A 27,104-nucleotide genomic window follows, 5' to 3' on the forward strand; every position below is an offset into this window, starting at 1 on the left:
ACCGACTCACTCGGTTCCATCACACAACCACACAACATGCATTCCACATTTCGTCCAGACCTCATTCACATTATAGTAATTCAAACCGACTGACTCAAACGCTTAAAAAATATCACTTTCATATGGATTCCCAGTCACTCAAGCATCCCAGGAAAAGACATCGCAGACACAGCAGCTAAACTCGCAACATATCAACAACGTGAACTTTCACACATCCAAAACAGAAATCAAACAAGTCATTAAAACAACATACTAAATACAAACTTTCAACACAAGATCACCACACATAAATCAACATGCATGGTCACTTCTGTTAAAAAAGCACCAAGAAAAATGCCCACATGCTCAGACATTAAAAGCATTGACACGACCATAAATAGACTAATTACCAGCACTGCTAACCAAATTCACATACTTAACAAACAAACTAGACACCCAGGTGGATTATAATGCACACACTGCAATCCACAGGAAGACAATAACTACATATTCACACATTGCCACCCACAACGAGCAACTATTAAGCAATGACACAACAGCGTACCTACTACATATCACAATAATATCCATTACCTCTTAAACTCACACAATCCGCCCAATATCTGCAAAACCCTAGTGGCCTTTCTACAAAACACCAACCTACTGCAAAAAAAATAGAACTTCCCAAACAAATCTGTGCTACTCGTCTCACAATATGCTTATACATTTAGACCAGGCGATCAAATCTCAGTTATACATATACAATCTGTTTCCCACCAACACAAGCCTATACATTTAGAACTGCAACTCAGTTGCACTGGACCATGTCCGCGCACCCGTCTGTCACTAATGTAAACAAACAGTGGCAAGCTCCCTGGGTCACGGTCAAGGTCATTCACTTCAACCAGTTTGCTGCCAGCGCTATACTCACAGCCACGGTCCCTGAGGTTACACAACACCAAATGTTTTCCCACAGACTTCTATATTAACCTTATATTTGCACACAAAAATTATCAAGGATATCAACAGCCATTCCACGTACAGGTACAGTCTGGCCTTTAAACTACAATAAAACACAAATTCTGTCCAATTTGTGTGCCGATTTTTCACAGCACAGGAAGCGGAACACATGAACCTTCCATTCCGCAAAAAATGTCACCTACTTGAAAATTTCACTGCACACATATGCATAAGTCATGGTGATAAAAAATGACAGCACTGAATACTTAAAATTGTGGTCAGTTTTAATTACTGCATGGGTGTGCTTTTGAAACACATAAACTTCTTATACTATTACATCCAATCACAGCTGTCACAGGCCTCTGTCCCTTTGAGTTGTTGAGTCTTTGATTGGGGAGCATGTGATTCTGATTCAGTGTAGTAGAACCCTGACTCACTGCCTTCTTGTTCCCCACTCCTATCCGCCTGAATCCAACTTAACCCCATTTTCGTTCTTTATAAGTACCCTTATTCTATGCCCCACTATATTCTATACCTTTTTGGTTATATATCCCCAGTAGATGAGGTTGTGGGGTCGGATTCATATACATATAGTGGGATGTAAATAAATTGTTGTTTTCTGTAATCCTTCTTCTGTCGTTCTGTTTATTCGTTCCAAATACATTGTCATGGAGTGGTATGCCGATTGTACAGCTTTTCATGCTGTTGATCCCTTAATTGTCTGTTCTAAGTTTGATTGATTTGTGTGATGAAGTCTGAGTATTATATGCTTGTATTTAAAGATTTGTACATAATTTTGGTGAACGTGTGTAAAGTAATGTATATGAGATGAATAAAGGGAACCATTCTGACTTCGTTTTTATTGTTTATTTGTATTGTTAAAGCAGCATCAACTCTATTATTATGATAGTATATGGATGAACAACTTCTTTATTTGTCGTACGTATACCGAAGATACCAACACTGTTAGCAGTTGATGTACAAGGTAATGTAGAGATATAACGATAAGAAGTAGTGTTTCAACAACAGAACAGAGACGCCTTTTCAGCCATGAGGAAAATCGAAGGTGCATTAGTTCCTTACAAATGACGCCAGTCGTGTGTAGGATTATATCTGATTGGAGTCTTTGATCAGTTGATGGCAGATAAGCTGGTGATGTGCAGTACTCTCACTCACGGTTGAAGGATGTTTGAATGTCTTTTCGGATAATTCCTGATGTCTTTGGGTCTTGAATGAAAGAATTTTATCCTACTAGAATCTGTGTTCGGAGTTGTGACGGGTGTGCTCACGATTCAAATGGAGATAAGTTAGACGCTTAGCTATGAAGTTCTTCTGTTCGCTTTTGAGATGTTTGGAGGCTAGCATGTGATGTCTGAGCAAACGCGTAAAGGTTCGTTATTAGTTAGTGGTTACAGTCTCCTCGTTTCACACATTCTGGTATGTTCGTATCTTCTCATAAGTGTCGGGGACATCAGCAACGTCGCTCTGCAGGGCATCGTAGTCATTCCTGTCATCAGGTACTTCGTACTCATCGCCTGCACGTACAAGAAATGTGTGTATGAAGTGCGTTGACAATGTCCTTCAGACACACACTTCAGACCTGCCACAATCAATTACCATGGTATTGTGTAGTCATACAATCCTATTTGAATGATGTGAGGCTTAGAAATTGATAAACCTATGACTGGAAGAGGAAGCATGGTTTCGTGCCAACGGGAAACATTGACAAAATGTCAACAGAGTATTCAACAGTTAGTATTCGTCAGCCTAGCACCTAGCAGGGAGAACGAGGGAGAACGAGAAGCATTTATAGTGATAATGTACATTGACAAAATCTGACCTTGTGTTTGGATTCCAACAGGTGAGATCACAGTGGCATCGGCCTGTAAACGTCTGTGATGGAGAAAGGAGAACAATATCGTGGTGACTTTATGCTTAGGAACACGAGATAGTTTCAATTTACAATCTGAATATTTGTTACATGGTGATGAATGTTTGGAACTATTAAATCTTGAAAAGGTGAACCTACTTTGAGAATACTGGCATCTCTGCGCTACTGGTGTTCTTTGGTCCTGAAACAACCCAATATCAGATTAATGACAGAACAAATGAAATGACATACAGGGGCTGTTACACATGAAATGTCCCTACTTACTCCAAGCAACCAGCATTCCTTTCCTTCTTCCACCTCATTAAGTAGTTTATTGACTCGACTCTCTTGTCTGGACAGAGCTCATCACTTGTGGATTCTATACTCTTCCAAAAACGTAAGGGAACATGAACTTTGAAGTCTGGTAGAAAGAAAATCCATTGTGGAACGTTACAATGACATTCATCTTGTGTATGCAGCAGCATTTCACGTTATCACCGCACGCAAACACAATGCATGAGAAGCATGTGCACAACGTGGAAGCCTCCTACACGTGCATGGGATGTCATTATGAGTGAGTGAGTGAGTGAGTGAGTTAATATTTATCGTCACATCGGCAATATCTCAGCCATATCGTGACGAGAACATTTAATACTGAAATGAAATATATATATCTGTTATAAAACCTGTCAACAAGAGACAGTAAAACAACTAGAATATCACAGATGAGAATATAAAACTAGTAACTATACCTAAAACAATGTATCTATACAGGACAATACAAGATAAAAATGGGCTATAGATTGCTAACAACTGAAGGTAGATCACCATACTAGGGACCATGGGGACTTACAATACCTTTGCTACCTGCATGGACCCTAGTTGGATTTACATCATCCCCTCAGCTGGCAGCAATTTGGGAAATCTAGCCATGCAAATAAAAACACACTTATGCTACGATTAAAAACATGAAAGTTTGAATTTACTTTGAATGTTTGTGGACTTACGTACCCTCTCAGGGGACAATAGTTTTACAGTACTTCAACCCCCTTTGAGGATACAGCCACTAACAAGCACAGTTCTGAATTTAAACTTCCAATAATAAAATATCTATCTATTTACAATTCAGACAATAAATCTAATTCTTTTAAAAATGCAATGATTAAATGAGAGCTTGTGTTATTAAAAAGATCCTTCAGAGTTCGTGAATTAAAATACTGATCCCTTGTGATGGAATACTCGACACAGTCAAGCAGGATATGCTTGACTGTGATTCTTCCATCACAAGGGATACAAAACGGAGGATCCTCACCTTTAAGCAAATATTTATGTGTATATCTTGTGTGGCCAATACGACATCGTCGCATGATGACCTCCTCAAATCTGGACTGACAACCCAAGTAGGTGTAGCCAATATACGGTTTTATTTCATGTAATTTATTGATACCTACTTGAGTGTCCCACTTCTTCTGCATCAGATCACGGATATACGTTCTAATGCAAGCTTTGTAATCTGAATATGGAAGAAAAAGTGGTGTCACAGATTTGTTGAGTGCCGCCTTGGCAGCAAGATCGGCCATCACATTTCCAGAAATACCTACGTGACTGGGTAACCAACAAAAGACGATGTCGTATTGGCCAGTAGCAAGAGTATTATGCAATTCAAAAATTTCAATTAAAAGCGGATGTTTACAAGAAATGTTTTTAATAGCCTGAAGACAAGAAAGAGAGTCGGAATATATTATATACTGTTTACGTTTAGGGTGTCTTTGAATATATTTAAGAGCTGTTAATATGGCGTTAGCTTCTGCTGTAAAAATAGAACTATTATTTGGTAATCTAAAAGATATTGTTCTGGATCCAATGACAGTAGCACAAGCAACTGCTCCACCGTCCTTGGACCCATCTGTAAATAAGGATTTGTAATTGTTATATGTATGTTTCAATTGATTATATTCTTGTTTATACTGTAATTCATTAGTTTCTGATTTTTTAAATGTAGTTAATGTTAGGTCAACCTGTGGCCTAACCAACTGCCATGGGGGAGAGGAAAGAAGACGGGAAGGAGCTATATTGTTCAGCTCAATACCATCAGCAGCAATAAACGGCTTTATTCTGAGCCCAAGAGGTGGAACAAGAGAAGACTGTTTGCTATACAAATCCTCATAAAGGGGATTGAACACACAGTTATATGCATGGTTAGATTCGTTAGAGTATAGTTTTATGATATATTGTAAAGATAATTTGATACGGCGTTGTGCAAGAGATGGTTCATCGGCCTCAACGTAAAGACTGTCAATAGGTGAAGTTCTGAAGGACCCAAGACAAAGTCTTAGACCTTGGTGATGGACAGGATCAAGAAGTTTAAGATTGCTTTTGCAGGCTCCACCATAGACGATGGAGCCATAATCAAGTTTAGAACGAACGAGTGATCGATATAAATGGAGAAGGGTAGCTTGATCCCCTCCCCATTTTGAATTTGAAACCACTTTCAACAAGTCAAGAGCTTTCAGGCATTTACTTTTAAGTGATTTAATATGTGGTAAAAACGTTAAGTGTGAATCAAAGATTAGACCCAAGAACTTGGCTTCCTTCACAACTTTAATGGGCGTCCCATCTAGAGACAGTTCAGGGTCTTTATGTGGTTTGTATTTTCGACAAAAATGTATTCAGTTAGTTTTCGATTTAGAAAATTTAAAGCCGTTTTCAAGACACCATTTATTAATCCTGTTTAAACACAACTGCAATTGCCGTTCAATGGTATGCATATTTTTACCACGACAAGAAATATTAAAATCATCCACAAATAACGATCCATCAATTGAATCATTTAAAACTTTAGATAAACTGTTGATCTTGATGCTAAAAAGAGTGACTGACAAAATACTGCCTTGTGGAACACCCTGATCCTGATTGTAATGATCAGACAGGGTAGAGCCCACGCGGACCTGGAATTGTCTGTTATTTAAAAACTTGGCTATAAATTGAGGCAAACGACCTCGCAACCCGAAGTCATGTAAATCTCGTAAAATGCCATATTTCCAAGTAGTGTCATATGCTTTTTCAAGATCAAAAAAGATAGACACAGAGTGTTGTTTGTTAATCAGTGCGTTTTTTACAAATGATTCTAAACGCACTAAGTGATCGACAGTAGTTCTGTTTTTCCGGAAACCACATTGTATATCTGTGATAAGATTATTAGTTTCCAAGTACCAAACAAGTCGATTATTTATCATGCGTTCCATGGTCTTGTAAACACAGCTTGTTAATGAAATCGGACGATAATTGGATGGATCCGTATGATCACGTCCAGGTTTAGGTATTGGTACTACTATGGCGTCACGCCATGAGGGAGGAAAGTTACCCGATGTCCAAATATCATCAAAAATATTTAGGAGAGTTTCTAGGCAGGATTCTGGTAAGTGCTTCAGGAGTTGATAATGTATGTTATCAGCTCCAGTAGCAGTGTCATGAGCCTGATCAAGAGCAGTATGGAGTTCATGAATAGAAAACGTTTCATTATAATCTCCCCCATTATCAGAATTGAAATTAATAGTTTTCTTTTCTTGTTCTTTTTGATACTGCTGGAATATAGGTAAATAATTTGAAGAGGAAGAGTGTTTAGCAAGTGTTTCGCCCAGTTTATTTGCGATATCTGATTTATCAGTAAGTAATTGATCTCCATCTTTAAGATGATGGACAGTAGATTTAGTACCTTTACCTTTGATTTTCTGGACCATGTTCCATACCTTGGACATGGGTGTCCGAGAATTTATTTTAGATACATAATTTTGCCAAGATTGGCGTTTATTTTGTTTAAAAGTACGCCTTGCATTAGCATTTAAAATTTTAAATTTATTTAAATTATGCACCATAGGATGGCGACGGAAATAATGTTCTGCTTTTTTCCTTGCCTTCCTAGCTTGTTTGCACTCATCGTTGAACCATGGTTTTCTTATGTGTGGAACTACAGAGGACTTTGGTATACACTCATCAGCTATGGAATTCAGTTCATCCGAAAAGCATTTAATAGCATCGGGAGCGTCAATAAAACGTTCAGGTTTAAGTTTTTCAGCACACAGTGTTTCATATAAAGCCCAGTTAGTCTTTTTAAAATTTCGTCTTGATGATGGAGGAACATTGGATGGAGTTACAGCTTTTAACATAGTAGGAAAATGGTCACTTCCACAGAGGTCATCGTGGACTGACCATTCGAATTCATTTAGTAGTTCGGAAGTTGTCAGAGACAAGTCAAGAGCAGAATAGGTCCCTGTACCAGGATGTAAATACGTGCTGGAACCATCATTATAAATACACAAATCATTGTCAGAACAAAAGTCCTCCAACAATTTCCCTTTAGTGTTTGTAGTTACACTACCCCAGTGTGGGTTGTGCCCATTTAAATCTCCCATTATTATACAGGATTTCGGGAGCTGATCATATAGAGCTTGAAGATCAGTTTTAGCAAACGTCGAAGACGGAGAAATATAAAGAGAGCATAGCGTAAACGCTACATGTAACGTAATTCTCACTGCAACAGCCTGCATATTAGTATTAAGTGAAACAGGGCTTTGAATAACGTTTTGTTTGACTAGAATGGATGATCCGCCAGTGGCCCGATCACCCGGAGGTGCATAATAATGATATGTATTAAACTGACGAAAATTAAATGTATCTGTTTGTTTTAAATATGTCTCTTTGAGACATATCGCTGAAGGTGTAAAATCTTGGACTAATAGCTGTAATTCATGTAAATTAGTCCTCAATCCTCTGCAGTTCCACTGTACAATATTATTGGAATAAACTATCTTTTAGGGGGATTTATTGGGGATCTACCCCGCACTCTTTTGGAGGGCGACAATCTATGTGCCCTAGAATGGACATTTTCAGAAAAGTCCATTTCTTCAAGAGACCCATATTTATTGTACAATTGAATTTTATTTTGTGATCCTTTAGGAGCTCTGCCACTTTGTTGTTTTGAAGCATCAGGCTTTGGCTTCGGTTTACTTTTCACCGTTTGTTGACTCCCAGCTGTAGATTGAGACTTTGAGTGTGACTGAGATGCTGATTTGTGATCAGAAGACGTCTTTGAGGTATTAGGAAGTGATTCCTCAGTCTGTGATGATATAGCAGTGCACAAATGCTGTGGAGAGTCGCAATTGACCCAAGTCAAGGTAGTTTGACAGCCTGTGGTTGATGTTGTTTTAGAACTAGACCCCGATGATGTTTTTGCTACTGCAGCATAACTTTCTGTAAGTTCAGATCTCTTTACCAGTTTTTTGGCCTCAGAAAAGGGGATATTTTGTGTAAATTTTATTTTATTGATCTCCATTTGCTCTTTCCAAATTGGACACTGTTTAGAAAATGAAGAATGGTCGCCTGAGCAATTGGTGCATTTTTTATAATCCCTGTCACAATCTTCCGTTGTGTGTGTCTTCTCACCACAGTGAGCACACACAGCAGACAATGTGCACGTATTTACACCGTGTCCATATTTCTGGCATTTAAAACACCTGAGCGGGTTGGGGATGTAGGTGTCAACTTGTATGTTACAATAGCCTGCCTTCACTGATTTGGGAGCATTTGGGCATGAGAAAGTGAACAGATATGTATTTGTTTGGAACGTTTCATTGTTTCTTCGAGTAGAAAAGCGCTTGACATACAGCACACCTTGATCTTTCATTTCCGATCCTATGTCAATTTCGGACATATCAGCAAACAATCGATCTCGATCTCTGATGATACCTTTACTAGTGTTTAAGGTCTTGTGAGCAGAGACCGTGACCGGCATACCCACGAAAGATGTCATGTTCATCAAGTTGGTTGCTTGCTGCTTTTTCCCGCACTCAACTAGCAAAGCACCCGAACGTAAACGTCTTATATTTTTCACATCCCCAGCAATACCTTGAATACCCTTCGATACTGCAAAGGGGTTCAACTTTAAAGGTGTCTTGTCAGGAGTCTCAATGACAACGAAACGCGGCCAATACTCAATCGATACAGCCGGTCTATGGTCAACATCAACAGGGTCAATATCAAGTGGACGTTTGGTTTTTTTTGTTGGGGTTTCATACGCCATAGTTAGTATAATATGGTTCATCATCCGAGCTCCCCACCCACCACGGAGTATCACAAGGACAATGCTAGAGCAAGCGGGCCTCCAGCTTACAGCACCAAGGATACCCGGATGATATACTCCAGTAGAAGAATTATAAATAATTAATCCACCGGATTGGTCCATGAGCCACCGCCTTCTGGGCATAAGACTCTAGGCAAAATTCAGAACATAAAGATACATTTCAAAACCAGGAAAGTCGATGATTAATTTGGCCAAGACCAAAATTAAATATCCAAATCAAAATTGTGCAATGACATATATATATATATATATATATATATATATATATATATATATATATATATATATATATATATATATATAGTTCATGCACAGGGCTTGGCATGGCCAGCCGATTGGTTGAATCGGGCCAATTCAACCACCCGTCTAGGTGAAGTAAGGGCCGAAGTGGTGTGTTGGGCAAATGGAACGCAGTTAAAAGCCCAGCTGCCCTCAACCACCAGGATCCCGTCCTCCACCGACACGGGACGCAACCCACGGCAAACAGGTTGCCCAATTTAGTCGCCTCTTACGACAAGCAATGGGGTGCTGTGGACACATTCTGTCCCGGGTCCACACGGGAGAAGAGCACTTAGCGTTACCCAGCACCCTTCACGAAGAGGTGGCTCTTCATAGGTGCCAATGTCATTATGAATATTGACGTTTTTCAGGCAGGTGGATAAATCACTGTAGACCATTTTTCCGATAATTTTCTTACATCTGTGCATCACAGTTGTTAGTGTATGCTTCTAGTCGTTTACATTATTTGAATTTGCAATGCGGTATATGCAACATTGTTTGCACGTTTACGTACAGTTGGAATGTTGCAAACTGTCACTACTCAGCAAGCAATGGCCAACACCTTCAATGTTTCTAAGTCATTAGCAGACTTTGGAACAGATACCAGCAAATGCAAAATGTTGATGATCGACTCCGTTCAGGTCGTCCAACGTCATTAAAGAGTACAGGATCGTTTCATTTGTAACCAGGTTTTAAGGAATCGAACTCAAACGGAAAATCAAATTGCAACCAATCTGAATCAGGCTACTGGTGTTCGGGTTCCTGGTCACAAGATTACGAATCTCCTCCATGCAGCTCATTTGCATGCTCGACTGCCCTGTGTTGTACCCCCCTTGACTGATCGTCACATGGCTCAAAGACGACAGTGGTGTAGGACATTTAGATACTGCAGAAATCGTCGTTGGTCAACTGTCAAGTGTTCAGACGAGTCAAGATTTACCTTGAACTTCCTTGACAGGCGTGGTCGGGTCTTGCGAAGAAGAAATGAACGTCATGCTAACATCAACGTGAGACCACACGATCGCTTTGGAGGTGGGTCAGTAGTGGTACGAGGTGGTATCACTATGACGGACCGAACACCTCTTCATGTTGTGCAAGGAAGGGTCACAATACTACCGAGAGAACATATTGACACCCTCCGTTGGCCCCTTTGAGAGGCAGGTCGGTTCATCTTTCATGTTGATAATGCCCGTGCACACAGTGCACGCATCGCCAATTATCACCTCCAGCAACATAACAGCTATCGTTTGCTATGGCCAGCATTGAACCCTGACCTTTCTCACATCGTCTGGGACTTGATAGCGAGATGTGAACGTCAACGTTAGAGGAAACCGACTACGTTTGGTGAGCTCGGCCTTGTACTGCAGGATGACTCCCACAAAGGATTATCTGTAGACTCAAACGCAGTATGCGGCGTCGTCTGGATGAATGTCTGACTCTTCTGGGTCAAATCACACACTACTGACTGAAAATTGTAAATAGGAAATTTCATGTCATACTCCAATCACATAACAAGGGGGATAACTGAACGAACAGCTTTGCTTTGAATGAAATCCATGTGGTGATGCATTCTCATCCATTATTATTCTATCAACATTGATTCAATCCCATGTATCTCCCAATTTCGACAATCGTACATTGAAAGTACAGTTCCCCTACTTTTTTTTAAGAGTATGTAACTGTGGTCACAAGAACGCGTCACTGACGAATAACGCAGTTTATCGATAGTCAGGTTTTGAACGGACCAACTGTGATTGAAGTCAATGACCCAGGAGCCATCTCACAGACAAGAATGCAGGGCTTCAGTGAACTTCAGTAGTCAAAGCCTTTGATCAACAACTTGCTGTGGTCCTCATCACATGGACGACATTACTTATGCAGTGTTCCTTACCAACACTGCCATTCTCAACCAGACGTTCCCATAGTTTCAAAAGCATAAAGTTAAGATTCATGATAAACTTCGTTGTTGGATCGTCACATGTTATGTGAATTCACAGAGAGATTACGAATGTACCTCTTAAAGTACTTACCTGATATGCAGCCTACTAGTTTGTCCCTGAAGACGAAGGCCAAACCCAGACAGATGGCATCGACGACCAGCATCACACACACGCCTATAGCCAGTCCAACACCAAGAGAGGATTGCTGGTTCTCCTGAACACACGTCGCTGGCATTTGAAATATAAAATATATTTCTATTGCTACATGGTAGATTGTGTTTTGACAATACCTGGTTGTCAGCAATGAGATATTGTCTTATGTTTGCAAAGACAGATCCAGTTTTGCACTGTAGTTTCAGAAATTAAGTATTTAAACCAAGGGCAAGTGCCTGAAGACCTTCGCTTGCGTTTATTCAAGCTAAATATATTTCACCCTGGCCATGTCCGATCCCTTGTATACACTGTACGCTCCTTCTCTTATGATATTTGGAAATGTTTTTGTAGTATATTACTCAATCCCTTCCTGTTTCTATTATGAGGTCCTAGAATGAGTGATCGGTTCCTGTATCCCATTTGTATTATTCTGTCATGAGACTATCTAACACTGATCTTTGTCAGTGCTTCAGTCACTAGACTCCTACATGTCGGATTCATGTGCAATGTGTCCTTGTTAGGTATCCTGAAAGCGCACCAACCAAAGAAGTTTTGGTCGTTGAAGTGAATGCTGTCAAACGCAAACGAAACAAGATAGTCGATGATAGTCGAAGGTAAAGGTGACCTTATGCCTAGAGAATATCGGTAACGAGTACTAGCCACCGTTTGCAGAATAATTGCCCCTACCGCGGAGTGTCGATGTGAATGTGAAGACAATTAGGCCAGAATTAACTGTGTTTCTTTAGTACCATAGTACATCATTAAGAGGCCAGACATTTCTGAAATTTACCCTCGTAAAAGTAAATTAATTGATGCTTCCTTTCACCTATACCAAACTCACCACTTGCAGGCGGAGTTGTTGGTCGTGATGGTTGTTGACCTGAAGAAAATATGTAGCGGTTAGCAAGTTGTCCGGATTCTTTCCTTCTGTTGCTGTCCTACTAACATGAAAGCTCATGTGTATGGGTCTATTCCCGTTGTAATCATATCCTTCTTCTTTGACTGTTTGCCATCCTGATATTGAAAGTGGAAGTGTATTCAATCATGAATAACAAAAACATCACTATCTTTTGGGTCCACTAAGAAATGCTTGAATGCCACCAAAGAATGACAATGTGGTTTTTAGTCTGTAACGTGTAAGGTCGTGAACATGAAATATGTGCTAGTTTCTGTGTGACTCTGCCAGAGTGTTCACATACCTGCTGTTGCTTTCTTCCTATCATACAAAACTCACCACTTGTAAGCGTAGCTGAAGTAGACATTTTCCATGTTGGTTGTTGACCTGAAACAAAATAGATCAGATAGTGTGTGGACCTGATTTTTTCCTTAAGTTAATGCAGAATATCTAACTGGTCTAAATGACAATGTCGCAATAAATAAAAATCCTGACTATATACTTTAGCTTTTACCGGTCACATGTTTGAGTCAAGTACAATATACACTCACGTGCAAAAGAAACGTACCCACAACAAAAAACATTTTCATTTTTGTCCATGTGTCCATATATGGTTGGTATGAGGTGTTGTTGGGAGTACATCTCCGGAAGACATTAGCATTATTGGTTAAGGGCTTTCAGCGCCAAATTTCTGCTCGTGCACAAAAGTACCCATAATGAATCTGTATAATAAAACACGATCTGAACTGCTCTCTGTCATCACTTGTACCCGTCTCACAACAAAACATGACTCGATCAACACCAGAGTAAAGTATATGAGCACTTGGTATGCTGGGGAAAGGAGCCACGCTGCGCAAAACAAACAAATGGACGACTGCTTGAGTCAGCTTGGTAGGCTGGCGGTGATTTACAAGTACATGTTTGACGATGTATGACCTGATAAATTATGGCAAAATAAGAGCCTGCAGCATTTTCTGCTTGCATTCAAAGCAGCATGAATCCATCTGCACTTGGGTTCACAACATTTGCAAAGCTAAGCAAGATATTCTTCTGGAGAATTACTCCTAGAGACCATGAACAAACTTAACGAGCAATGTTCTTTAGATGGACAGTTACGCCTATACATTGATACACATTGTAGAACTATATGCGTACATATAATCTATAGTGCTGCTTACAGGATTGTAATATATTATTTGTTTATTGACATGAAACCTTGGACATACTTCATATGATTGCCGTTGGAGAGGGAACAAAATATATGGGGACATTTCTTTTAATGATTTAAACAGTGAAATGTCACCAACAACATAAACAATCTTGTTTCCATTGTAGTCTTCATCTGTGACAGAAAAACTCATCACCTGTATTCTGTCCAGGTGTACCTGTAGCTGGTCCTGTTTGTCCTAAGAAAAGACATAAAGCATATAGGAGGTAGTCGTGATCCTTTGTTTCTGTCGTTCTCTTGCTGACATGCATGGCCCATCCGGCTGACACATAGGTTCATGTGCACGTTACTAATAAGATAGAGGCCTAATTAAAAATAGGTCGACAAACGATGTATTTGACTAAGACATGAAGCTCTTCATGGGATAAGAATAGCTAAGGCTAAATAAAACAAGTAAAATGTTCTCGTGCATCCGCTCGTCACATTTGTGAAGACCACATTTTTTAAATAAAATAATTTTGACTTTACAGCGTCCCAATCATCAATTTGTCCACTGTAAGAATGTGTGTCTGTAACAACAAGTATGACTGAATCTACAGCTCATAAACGTGCTAAATTTTCCAAGCTGTATTTCTGAGAGAGAAAATAAAAATGTGCTCTTTTTTTCTATCAAGAATTGTTTAAAAAGTCCTAGCGCCCTCCTCACTTCTGAAACAAATGTGCCCGGGAAACATTTACATTTACTTTTATGCAGCCTAACAGGTTTTAATGACATTTTAATGATAAATTAGAGTGAGTGAGTGAGTGAGTGAGTTAATATTTAACGTCACGTCGGCAATATCTTAGCCGTATCGTGACGAACACTTGAATGAACACTTAAATGAAATATATGCATATTGTAAAAATCTGTCAACGAAGGACAGTTAAAATTAAAACTAGCATGAAAAGTTAAAAGTAAAATCACTAATATACTATTTAGACAATACAATATAAAAACAGGCTATAGATCGCCAACAACTGAAGGTAGATCACCATACTAAGGACCATGGGGACTTACAGTACCTTTGCTACCTGCATGGACCCTAGGTGGATTTACATCATCCCTTCAGCTGCTGGCGAGTGTACAAAATGCTAGCCAAAATTAAAACAACAAGAATACTACAATTAAAAACCTGGTAGATTAAAATTTACTGTGAATGTTTTTGGACTTACGTACCCTCTCAGGAGGACAATAATTTTACAATACTTCAACCTCCCTTGAGGGTACAGCCACTAACAATTCAAGTTACTAATATAAACTACCAATCATTAAAATACATCTATTTACAGCACATACTACTCATAATTCAACCAAAAAATCAATTTCCTTTAAAAAACCAATGATTAAAGGAGAATTAACAGTGTTAAAAAGATCCTTGACAGTTTTGACATTGAAATATTTATCCCTTGTGATGGAGAATTCAATACAGTCAAGCAGGATATGCTTGACCGTGATTCTCTCATCACAAGGGATACAAAACGGAGGATCCTCACATTTTAACAAGTATACATGAGTATATCTAGTATGGCCAATACGACATCGTCTTAAAATAACCTCTTCAAATCTGGACTGACAACCCAACTAGGTGTAACCAATATACGGTTTGATTTCATGCAATTTATTTATACCTACTTGGGTGTCCCACTTCTTCTGCATCAGATCACGGATGTAAGTTCTAACGCTAGCTTTGTAATCAATGTAAGGAATAAGCAGTGGTGTCACCGATTTGTTGAGTGCTGCCTTGGCAGCAAGATCGGCCATTGTGTTACCAGAAATGCCTACGTGGCTGGGTAACCAACAAAAGACGATGTCGTATTGGCCAGTCGCAAGATTATTATACAATTCAATTATTTCAATTAGTGGATGTTTTTCAAAAAGTGGATGTTTACAAGAAATATTTCGGAATAGATTATATACTGTTTATGTTTCGGGTGTCTTTTAATATATTTAACAGTTGTCAGTATGGCGTTAGCTTCAACTATAAAAATGGAGCTGTTACCTAGAATTCTAGAAGATATTGTTCTGGATCCAATGACCGTGGTACAAGCTACTGCACCACCGTCCTTGGAACCATCTGTAAATAAGGGTTTGTAATTGCTATATTTATGTTTTAATTGATTATATTCTTGCTTATATTGTAATTCATTAAAGGCCGGGCGGGACAACTTAGGAATGGCTAGCGAGTCCTAACTTGACATACAGAAGGGAGCAAGCTACAAAGACATATTTTATATCATTGGAAAGATCTCGAGGAGATGAACACGAAAAGTTCATTTGCCAGTGTGTTCACGTGTTAATAAGCTCACAAATTGGCTCTGAAAATGCATTTCTGCAGAAATTTCTGGCAGAACTGATGCATTGTTTATCATATCATCTGGTACGCTGGTCTTTACGGGCATGTTGATGAATTCAAATTATGGCTCACACGTCTTACATTGTTATTATATTGTATGTATGTAGTATATGTCCGGTTTCGTCTCTATTCGCCTTCAACCCATGTCGCATACAAAAACAATGTAGGCTTATTGGGATTAGAAAATGCAACCCGATACTGTTATATTAATCTTGCACGACGTGAATCCACTAAGAAGTTACAACTGAGTTATGATGAAACGGATGGGAACAATGCATAAGCCTTTTAAATTGTAAAAGCTATAATGAAATACGGTTAAATTCACACTGTAAAATTCTCGGTTGTCTGGTACTAATAGGCTTTAAACAGGGAAAACGACACCATTTAAAGAAAGTCTATATTAAATTATTTAACGATTGTGTTTAATCTTATTCAACTAAGATAATTCTAGTATCGAAACAAAAATATCAGATCCGTTGATCACGCTAAGTGCTTATTACTTGGAATAAACATGAAACTACCACTCATGCAGCAGTGTCATTACTTATACTCTCTAATTTTGTTAAATTAAGATAATTCTGGTAGTGAAATAAAAAATTTCTGCCAGAAATTTCTGCGGGAAAAAAATTTCTGCCAGAAATTTCTGCGGAAAAAAAATTCTGCCAGAAAGTTCTGCAGAAATGCATTTTCAGAGCCAATTTGTGAGCTTATTAACACGTGAACACACTGGCAAATGAACTTTTCGTGTTCATCTCCTCGAGATCTTTCCAACGATATAAAATATGTCTTTGTAGCTTGCTCCCTTCTGTATGTCAAGTCAGGACTCGCTAGCCATTCCTAAGTTGTCCCGCCCGGCCTTATTAGCTTCTGATTTTTTAAATGAAGTTAATGTTAGATCAACTTGTGGCCTAACCAACTGCCAAGGTGGAGAAGAAAGAAGACGGGAGGGAGCTATATTTTCCAGCTCAATGTCGGCCGAAGAAAGAAAGGGTTTAATTCTGTGCCCAAGAGAAGACCTCTTGTCGTATAAATTTTAATACAGTGGATTGAATACACAATTATATGCAGGATTAGATTCATTAGAATATAATTTAGTAATGTACTGTAAAGACAATTTTATGCGACGTTGAGTAAGAGATGGTTCATCGGCCTCAACGTAGAGATAGGTCAATAGGTGAAGTTCTGAACGACCCAAGACAAAGTCTTAGGCCTTGATGGTGGACAGAATCAAGAAGTTTAAGGTTGCTCTTGCAGGCTCCACAATATATGATGGAGCCATAATCGAGTTTCGAACGGACCAGTGATCGATATAGGTATAAGAGGGTAGTTTGATCCCCTCCCCACTTTCAACAAATCTAGTGCCTTCAGGCATTTAGCTTTAAGGGATTTAATGTGCGGTAAGAAGGTTAAATGAGAATCGAAAATTAAACCCAAGAACTTGGCCTCCTTTACAACTTTGATGGAAGCGCCATTTAAAGATAGTTAAGGGTCTTTATGCGGTTTATATTTTCTACAAAAGTGTATACAATTAGTTTTGGACTTAGAAAATTAAAAACCGTTTTCAAGACACCATGTATTTATCTTATTTAAACACAACTGTAATTGCCGTTCAATAGTATGCATATTTTTACCACGACAGGAAATATTAAAATCATCCACTTAAAGTGATCCATCAATTGAATCATTTAAAACCTTGGATAAACCGTTGATCTTAATACTAAATAAAGTGACGGACAAAATACTACCTTGAGGGACACCCTGATCCTGACTGTAATGATCAGACAAGGTTGAACCCACTCGGACTTGAAATTGCCTGTCTTTTAAAAACTCTGATATAAAAAGAGGCAAACGACCTCTTAACCCAAAGTCATGTAAATCCTTTAAAATGCCATGCTTCCAGGTGGTATCGTAAGCTTTCTCAAGATCAAAGAAGATCGATACAGCATGTTGTTTATTTACTATAGCATTTTTAACGAAGGATTCTAAACATACCAAATGATCAATGGTACTACGTTTTTTCCTAAAACTACACTGTATATTTGTGATCAGGTTATTGGTTTCAAGATACCAAGTTAATCTGTTATTCACCATATGTTCCATGGTTTTACAGACACAACTTGTTAAAGAGATTGGTCTGTAATTATACGGATCGCTATGATCCCGGCCAGGTTTTGGAATGGGGACTACAATGGCATTTCGCCAGGAAGCTGGGAAATTTCCCGATGTCCATATTGTATCAAAAATATTTAGCAACGTTTCGAGACATGATTCGGGCAAATGCTTCAATAGCTGATAGTGGATATCATCAGCCCCTGTTGCTGTATTATGAGCTTGCTCAAGGGCGCACTGTAGCTCATATAGTGAAAATAATTAATTGTAATCTTTACCGTTGTCTGAGTTAAAATTTAATCTTTTCTTCTCCTGCTGTTTCTGAAACTTTTGAAACTTTTGAGAGTTTCGCCAAATTTATTAGCAATGTAAGATTTATTAGTTAATAAATTATCACCATCCTTCAGATGGTGGACAGTAGATCTAGAACCCTTGCTGTATAGGATCTTCGCTATTCACGAAAACATCAGGTTTTAATTGTTCAGAACAAAGTGTGTTATATAATGACCAATCAGCCCCAGAGAAGTTACGCCTGGATAAGGCTGGATCATCCCCTGGGATAATGCCTTTAAGAATGGTGGGGAAATGATCACTACCGCATAGGTCATCATGGACCTCCCATTCAAATTCATTATATAAATTAGAATCAGCTAGAGATATATCCAGGGAAGAGTATGTTCCCGTAGTTGGACGTAAATAAGTGGCTGAATCATCATTAAAAATACATAAGTTATTATCGGATATGAATTCCTCGATGATTTTACCTTTAGTATTTGTGTTGACACTTCCCCAAAGTGGGTTGTGTCCGTTAAGATCACCCATGACGAGACATGGCTTCGGAAGTTGATCATATAGATTTTGAAGATCTGATTGTTGAATATTTGAAGAGAGAGGTATATACAAGCTGCACAGTGTCAGGGCCATATGTAAAGTGAGACGAACAGTAACAGTTTGTAAATTTGTATTTAGAGTGACAGGGCTATGAATGAACCAAATTAGAAGCGCCTCCAGTAGCTTTATCTCCCACGGGAGAAAAAGAATGATAATTACTATATTGTCTCAAATTAAAGTTCTCTGTATTTTTTTAGATATGTCTCTTGGAGACATAATGCTGACGGTTTAAGATCTTGTATGAGTAACTGTATTTCGTTTAAGTTACTATTTAGTCCTCTGCAATTCCACTGAATCAAGGGCTGAGGACTTTTCATCTCTTAGGCGGATTAATTGGAGATCTCGCTCGCCCATTACGTTTAGGCGACAAACTTGTTGTTCTCTGAGGGATGCTCTCTGAAACATCCATCCCTTCATTTGATCCAAATTTATTGTAAAGTTTGATGGGATCATCAGAACCTTTTGATGCTCTACTCGTTTCATTGTTTCGAGATGAGTCACTTTTATATCTGGATAAAGCATTTTTGCCTTTCTTGGAATGTGAATTTGGTGCTGAGCCATTCTGTACCCCTGTTTGTTGATTTGGGGTTACAGAAGCAGGAGACGATACAGGAATCTGTACAGCTGAAGAAGGCTCAGCAGTAGTTTGTGTGCATGAATCGGACATGCAGGAGGGTTCTGGATTAATGGAATGTATCCACATCAAATCTGTTTGGCAGCCAATAGAAGATGTTATCAATGCTGGTCTTGTAGTTACGGAGGCATAGGAACCATTAGGATCACAGGAAGGTACAAGTTTTCTAGCCTCATTGTAGGTAATGTTCTGAACAGTTTTGATTTTATTAATCTGCATCTCTCTTTTCCATATGGACACTCTTTTGACGAGGACGAATGCTCACCAGAACAGTTAACACATTTTTGAAGTTGCTATCGCAGTCCTCAGTAACATATGATTTCTCACCACAGTGGGCACAAGTAATAGTACGTTTGCATGAATTTACCCCATGACCAAACTTTTGGCACTTAAAACACCTCAGTGGGTTGGGTATATATTGTTCAACTGTAAGGCTACAATAACCTGCCTTGATAGTTTTGGGTGGAGATGGAGAGACGAAAGAAAACAGGTATGTGTTTGTGTTAAGTACGTCTGAATTTTGGCGCCGAGTGAAACGTTTCACATTTGTCACACCTTGAGCTTTTGACAAACTATGTCAAGCTCCGACATATAATCACGGTCCTTTACAGTGCCTTTGCTTGAATTAAGTGACCTGTGAACAGATACAGAAACAGGGAGACCAGCTAAGGAATCAGCAGACAGCAACTTGGTAGCTTGTTGTCTTTTGGCACATTCAGTGAAAAGTGATCCAGACCTCATACGTTTGATAGTCTTAACATCTCCTGCTATACCATACACTCCTTTCGAAATCGCAAACGGATTTAGTTTGATAGGTTGCTTGTCCGGAGATTCTAGAACCAGAAATCTCGGCTAGTACTCAACTTGTGTAAGAGGTATGCAACCTTCATTCGCACCATGATCATTGTCAAGTTGACGCTTTTTTTCAAGGGGGTTTCAAGAGCCATGTCGAAATATTAAAGATTCATCACCCCAGCTCCCCACCCACCACGGAGTATCATAAAGACAATGCTATATACAAGTGGATCTCCAACTTGCAGCACCAAGGATACTGGGATGATATACTCCAGCAGAAGGATTAAATAGATAATCAGTCTACCAGATTGGCCCATGAGCCACCGCCTTCTGGGCATACGACTCCAGGCAAAAACATACATAACATGATACATTTGAAATTATGGAATCCAAATAGTTTGGCCAAGCATGAAAAATCAAATCAGCATTTTCATAAAGTTTTGAGCATATCATAATTTCAGCTCAGGGCTTGGCGTGACCATCCGATTGATAGAACTGGGCCAGTTCTACCACCCGCCTAGGTGAAGTAAGGGCCGAAGTGGTGTGTTGAGCAAAAGGAGATAAAATGTACAGTCTCCTACTGCCCTCAACCACCAGACTACAGTCCTCCACCGACACGGGACGCAACCCACGGCAAACAGGTTGCCCAATTTGGCAATGGGGTGCTGTGGACACATTCTGCCCGGGTCCACACGGGAGAAGAGCACTTAGCGTTACCCAGCACCCACCACGAGGAGGTGGCTCTTCATGGGTGCCAACGATAAATTAGAGACATGTGTCCCCGTTATGCGTAAACCTTAATTTGTACCAGTTAAATGCAGTGTATAATCGAACAATCCCAACTGTGAAATCTTACCAATAACATAAACCTAACACATATCAACGGCGAAAAAGTAACAACTATTACATCTTACCAACAATGTAAACAGTCTTGTTTGCACCGTAGTTTGCACTGATGACAGAACACCTGAACTGTCTTCCATTGTCTAGTTTCGAGATTGAATGCACCAGTGTGGACGCCCCTGCATACTGACATTCTGTCGATGAAATAGGAGTGTCGTAGGTGATGTTTTGGTTATCGGGGTACCGTGTCCAGGAGCTGAACTCGTTGTCTGTCGATCGCCACTCCCATGTCCACAGCTTCTGGAGGCTGTCTTCATCAAACTGGTTCCCAATCCTACCTGTACATCTGAATGAGATGAGTTGACCATCGTCATACTTTACCCTGTCAGGACTGGGGAACATCTCTATCTGCTCTGGGTAAGCTGCAAGTAAGCATAGAGACATTGTATGTCAACACTCAGGTCAGTCAGCGTAGAAAAAACGCAATATTTCCAGTACGATTACAGTATTTAATTGGTCTGCATGAATGGCACCTGATAAGATTGTGTAAATGTTACACAGAACATTTACTCATACAAGCACATGCAACACGTGTGCAGAGAAGAACGGAGAAACACAAAAAACATAATGTAAATAAACAATTGAAACAGTTCAAATTTTGTGTGTGTTTGTGTTTTTGTGCGCGCACGTGCGTGTGTGCATGTGTGCGTGCGTGCGTGCGTGTGTGTATGTGTGTGTTTTATCTCAAGGTCACAAATCGTTTTAAAGTTTTAAAGTTTTAGTTAACATTATCATTACGCACTTCTGGCTGTGATGTTGGTAGTTGACTCATCACTTCCAGATGTGTCAGTCAAGTATAACGTTGTGCAGTAGTATGTAGAAGCAGCATCAGCACATCTCAGATCTGTCAGGAAGAACTGTATACTTCTTGCTGCTCCACTGATAGAACCTGAGGCTGTCATCCTCTGTTGTAGACTTGTGTCCACTACTTGTACTGACGAATCAGTGTTGGTCATTTCGAGTATTGCCTGCTTAGTGCCAGAAGCAGACTTCTTGCCAATCTGAATGTTAAACACTTGTGTTATCCCAGGTGCATCTGGCCTGCAGGTTACAATCAACTGAGGTGTTGGATTACTACCCCCGATTTTTATTTGGCTTGGTGATGTGGTCAGGCTTGCCCCAGTGGCTGGAAAATATTTTTTTACATCAGTTCAGTTTGAAATCCATGAAAATATGTCAGGGTAGAGGAACACTCCAATGTCACAGGTATCAAATATTCATGGCTCCTGTTCTCTAAACTACAGAGAAATGTACAGAATATAGAGTTAACTCGCGTATTTCAGTTACAGACCACACAAATGGAACATCTGACATTGGAGAGGCAGGATGTACAGGAATGAATATGTGAACAGAGGCAAAATATTTCATGATGCAAGTATGCCTTTTCTTTGTTCATGAAGGAGTTTAGAAACTGGACTCCATACTGGACCCTCATGATGCCAGTTCCAAACTTCCATGTTTGTTAGCCATATCTCATAAATGCATGTGTATATTCATTATACGTGGACGTTGATTCACAGGAATACAATCACAGTTCTACAATAAAAGGCTGTTATGTTTGAAAACTAAGTTTGTCTGGCAGCACAGGGTCTGTACTTACTTCCCGGAAGAAAGGTCATGAAGATCAGAAGACAAAAAAGATGACACGGGTTCATTGTTTCTGGTTTCTGAGAGATGGGACTTTCTGTTCCTGAAACATGTTAGGTACCTCTCTGTAGTACAAGATTCAGCTCAGATCAACCTTTAATTGTAGTTTATCATACGTACAAGTAGGCAATGTGTCTGTCCAGTCGCTGGTTGCATGCTAGAAGAATGTGTTGCAGTTATTACATATTGATGTACACATCTTTGGTTTCTAAGATATGCTCAATGACTTACGAAATGTAAAACGCCCGTTCTTCCAGTTTCCCCCGTATGACGTTGACAAACCATGTCAAAATAGAAAACATTTCCATTAAATATAAAATATTTCATGTGAAAGGTTTGAACTGGCGATAGGAGTATATAGCATATAACTAACCAAATCTTTAATTAAATGAATGAGTGATTTACAGGTTTAGTTTGAAGATTGGTACGGTGTATGAACTGACACAACAAAAATAAAATAAATTCTGGTAAACAACAAATTTCTGTTTTCAGTGAAAGCGGCTATGGTACATGGTTCCATCTGTACATAATATTTAGGTGTTGTGAAATTTTCATTTATGCTAAACTGATGCCAGACAGGTGCGCGTGTTGCTCACAATAAGATAATAGTACAACCGCGTAACTGTTGATATATTCACGACGCCATTTCAGTGGTAAAGCCATTCATTTTATGTTTTGCCTAAAAAGTGTTGAATTCTGACACAGAAGCCGAGATCTTGAGTGGAAATTAGGTTAGCTATATACTAATCAGCAAACCAGCGTCGTCTTTTTCCGACGTCACAAAATGCACAAAACATGCCATGACGTCAACTAAAATGTCGCATTATTTTATAAGTTATTGCATTACATTTGAAGATGTGCCTGTTACTCTCTTAATAATGATGCAAAAGTAATCAAAATACATCCACACAAACAAGAGAATATGGGAATCTAAGAACTACATTATGTGTCGGATAGGGACGTCCAAATCGCTATTACCTGCTTCTGATGTAGTACACTGGCATATTTTCTTACAAATTGTGAAACTACCAAAAGGTATCCTCTCACATTGGGGAAGTTTGTATTGGAATAGTTTGGTTCACTCTGAACAAAACATAACGAAAATATACTGTCCGAATCCACAGCAAAATCTCTCCATGTGATCGTAGTTACATTGACCTAGTGTAAAGCACAGCGGAGTTATGCCCCCTTATCTTTATACGCGCATGATCTCTCTATTGACGTTTGACGTCATAGACGAAAATTGATTTTTGACATTTATTTCAGGTCATTTTTGATGTTCTGCTTATGACGTTATGCATTAACACATATATTTCAATTTCTTATACACTTATGTCTATCAGATATCAAGCTGTATTTTCTTCGCTCACACATTCCTTAAAGATGACAAATTAAAAAAAAAACATCGTGCTGTTATTGGTGCACGAGAAAAAACGGAGACATTTGCCGTTTTTTAACGCACACAAAAGTTTTGGACAACATTTAGCAGCGTCTGTTTCTCAAACTCTCGAGGCAGTCACAGTTGTATTTATACCAAGGGACAGGAAATTAGATATTCTACATTTCTTTGTAATTTTATAGCCGTACGCAAATCCAGGACCGCGCGAGCGCAATTCTAGCACAACGTTCACTTTTCAAACCTTACGAAAATATTGGCTTGAAAAAAATCTCGGCATCCAGGGGGTTAAGCACGAAATTCATCTGGAGAGTTATTCTTAGAGGCCATGAACAAACTAAACGAGCAGTGTTCATTACATGGTACAGTTACAGTAATGAACCCAATACTTTCAAAGAAAGCAAATGTCGTTTCAGTTAGCGTCAAGACTGTAACGATATGTGATTAAATTTCGTTTCGTTACCAGTGACAGTTTTGGATATTAGGGAGCTGTCTTTTTTTCGTTCGTAAATTACGCGCAAAAACATAAAAAATTAACTTGAGTTATGAATATTAAAAACTTGATTTTACTGGACATTCAAGGACCAAGGATTTAGACATTAGCTACTGGCGTACAGGTATCACACAGAGGACAAGAGCAATTGCATTTATACACTGATACACACTGTAAAGTATATACACCGCCTACTGGACTAAAGTGAACATTTAGTGCTGATTATTGGATTGCAGTTAGCATCAGTGGACAAGATCAGTTACGTCTATTCGTAAAACCACACCGTGGAACTGTATACTTCAGCAACTGGCACTCAGGTAACACGTAGTGTTGATTACAGGAGAACTGTAGTTAGTGTCAGTGGACAAGACCGATTACGTCTATACATTGATACACACTGCAGAAATGTATAGTTCAGCCAGTGGCATTTAGGTAACACGCACTGTTGATTACAGTAGAACTGTAGTAGAACTGTCAGTGGACAAGAATAGCTACGTCTATACATTGACACTCAGTGTAGAACTGTTTACATCAGACACTGGTGTACATGTTGCAGGGCGTGGAGTCATCCCACAGATGACATCCTTACCTTGTCAGTTTGCTAGCGGGGTTGACCTCTTTTTCCACGGGACTCGGAAATTTTGTGGCCGTAACACGCAGTGCTGATTACAGCAGAACTGCAGTTAGTGTCAGTGGACAAGGATAGCTACGTTTATACATAGGTACACACTGTAGAACTGCATACCTCAGCCAATGGTGTACAGGCAACACGCAACAAAGGTAGAGGCCATCAAACAGCTTCTAACTGTCACTGATCTTCACAATTGTAGAAAACAATCGGTGGATAAACACTACCTTTATGTTCCTGAAGGTCCAATTTTGTACAGACACAGTGACGTGTCATTTCATCTATAAATACATATAAGTACAAAAGAAGTCATCTTTTCACTAGAACTGAGGATACTCACGTCACAACTGTTTACTCACAACTGTACGTGTCACCTTACCCAACATTAATCCTATCCTCCTAAATATACTTACTTGATGACTACATTCCCTGCTTGACATCAGTACACGGGTCTCTCACGAAATATAAAAAAAGTTGTTATCTATAAAGTTTGTTCAAAAATGCCATTCCACTACCTATAATGTCTACAATGTTTGAGAAAAACATACCCAAGGTAATGGTGTCACACATTCAGTGGGATGAATGTCTGCGAGTATCACAAAGTATATCATCCAACTGTGGAACGATGGTAAAGGTGTGTGTGGTGTTGATGCCAGTGATAATATAGATACTAATGCAAAGCATTGCCTCATTGTCTATCGCTACAATGACTGTTCAAAATGCACACACACATACCTGTGAACTCAACCGCCATTAGAAACCCGACCTGTATAGTGTACTTCCTTGTTGAATCACAGGTTATGAGACTGTGTGCATGAGAGGTGTATTCAACATAGGTCTGCAGTTCACTGTTAGGGTTTGACTGAAGTGACACCCTGGATCATACTGGGTCAGATAGATAAAGGAGAAGTAGGTCATGATTACATATAGGCGAACCTACTCATTGGAGCGGAAAAGGTTGCCATGACATTGCTGATTCGGTGTTAGGTATTGGACAATTAGGAACAGACAGTTGTACCTCTTGATTTACAAACAATATTAGTAGTAGCGCCGCACCACTGTCGCCAATACGTTTTATCAAGACGTAAGCAATGAGCAACCTTGCGACAACATGGAGAAAACGTTGTGTTTCAGCTGGGTAGCTTGCATCTGACTGGAGTGTGTGAGGGAATGCTGAGTAACAGTCAACGTCAGCAACATTTAATCTTTTCACAACAGCTTGCAAATCACTCAGCCTAAACAATGATCAAACAGTGACTAAAAGCAGAGAATAGAATCTGACACACGGACACATCGACATCTAACTAGTCAATCTTGTTTAGTCATCTCTTACATCCAGCATGGTTAATAGGGAGCATTTTCCGATCTTAAATCACCAGTTGGATTTTATCAAACGGAATCATGTACAGTAATCATATACGTTGTCCAACGCTGACATTGTGTTGGGATTTCGACAGGTGCGATTACTGCGGCCGAATGAGACAGGAAGTGTGTTAAGGCTACACATAAAGACATGGTGTAATTCTCTTAACAAAAAATAGTTATAATTTGTACATCGTCATAAATCTTTCACATTTCCGTGTGGCAATTCAAAAGCATAAACCGAAGAACGACAGACCTACTTGGATATTACTGTCACATTTGTATTTTTTGGCTCTTTAAAAAGTGACACATTTGAATACTATGAGCGATGTCGGGACTGTAAAAACTAAGCAGAAGGATGCCTACGGTGTAGCATACTCATTAGACCGGTGGCAAGGCGTATATGAAGTTGCCGCCATACACACACTACACGAAAGATTCCTCATTAGTGGCAATATGCAGGGTTAAAG

General features: G+C 39.3%; 1 protein-coding gene across 5 annotated transcripts; it reads right to left on the reverse strand.

The window, feature by feature from the left end:
- Positions 1 to 1,791: 1,791 nt before the first annotated feature.
- On the reverse strand, positions 1,792 to 26,137 carry LOC137290325 (uncharacterized). 5 transcript variants are annotated; one of them, XM_067821174.1, is made up of 10 exons: positions 26,008 to 26,137; positions 22,709 to 22,798; positions 21,851 to 22,234; positions 21,120 to 21,470; positions 12,555 to 12,602; positions 12,162 to 12,200; positions 11,258 to 11,395; positions 2,969 to 3,011; positions 2,780 to 2,832; positions 1,792 to 2,474 (listed from the first exon to the last, which is right to left on the reverse strand). In XM_067821174.1, exons 1-10 carry the CDS (start codon positions 26,024 to 26,026, stop codon positions 2,365 to 2,367), a joined length of 1,275 nt encoding a protein of 424 aa, XP_067677275.1. In that variant the 5' UTR covers positions 26,027 to 26,137; the 3' UTR covers positions 1,792 to 2,364. The 5 variants fall into 5 exon arrangements, with proteins under 5 accessions (XP_067677275.1, XP_067677292.1, XP_067677266.1 ...); XM_067821191.1 differs by having other exon boundaries at positions 22,987 to 26,121; XM_067821165.1 differs by lacking the exon at positions 26,008 to 26,137 and adding an exon at positions 25,821 to 25,878.
- Positions 26,138 to 27,104: the final 967 nt, after the last annotated feature.

Source organism: Haliotis asinina, chromosome 1 (assembly GCF_037392515.1).
Source record: "Haliotis asinina isolate JCU_RB_2024 chromosome 1, JCU_Hal_asi_v2, whole genome shotgun sequence".
Classification (NCBI taxonomy): domain Eukaryota; kingdom Metazoa; phylum Mollusca; class Gastropoda; order Lepetellida; family Haliotidae; genus Haliotis; species Haliotis asinina.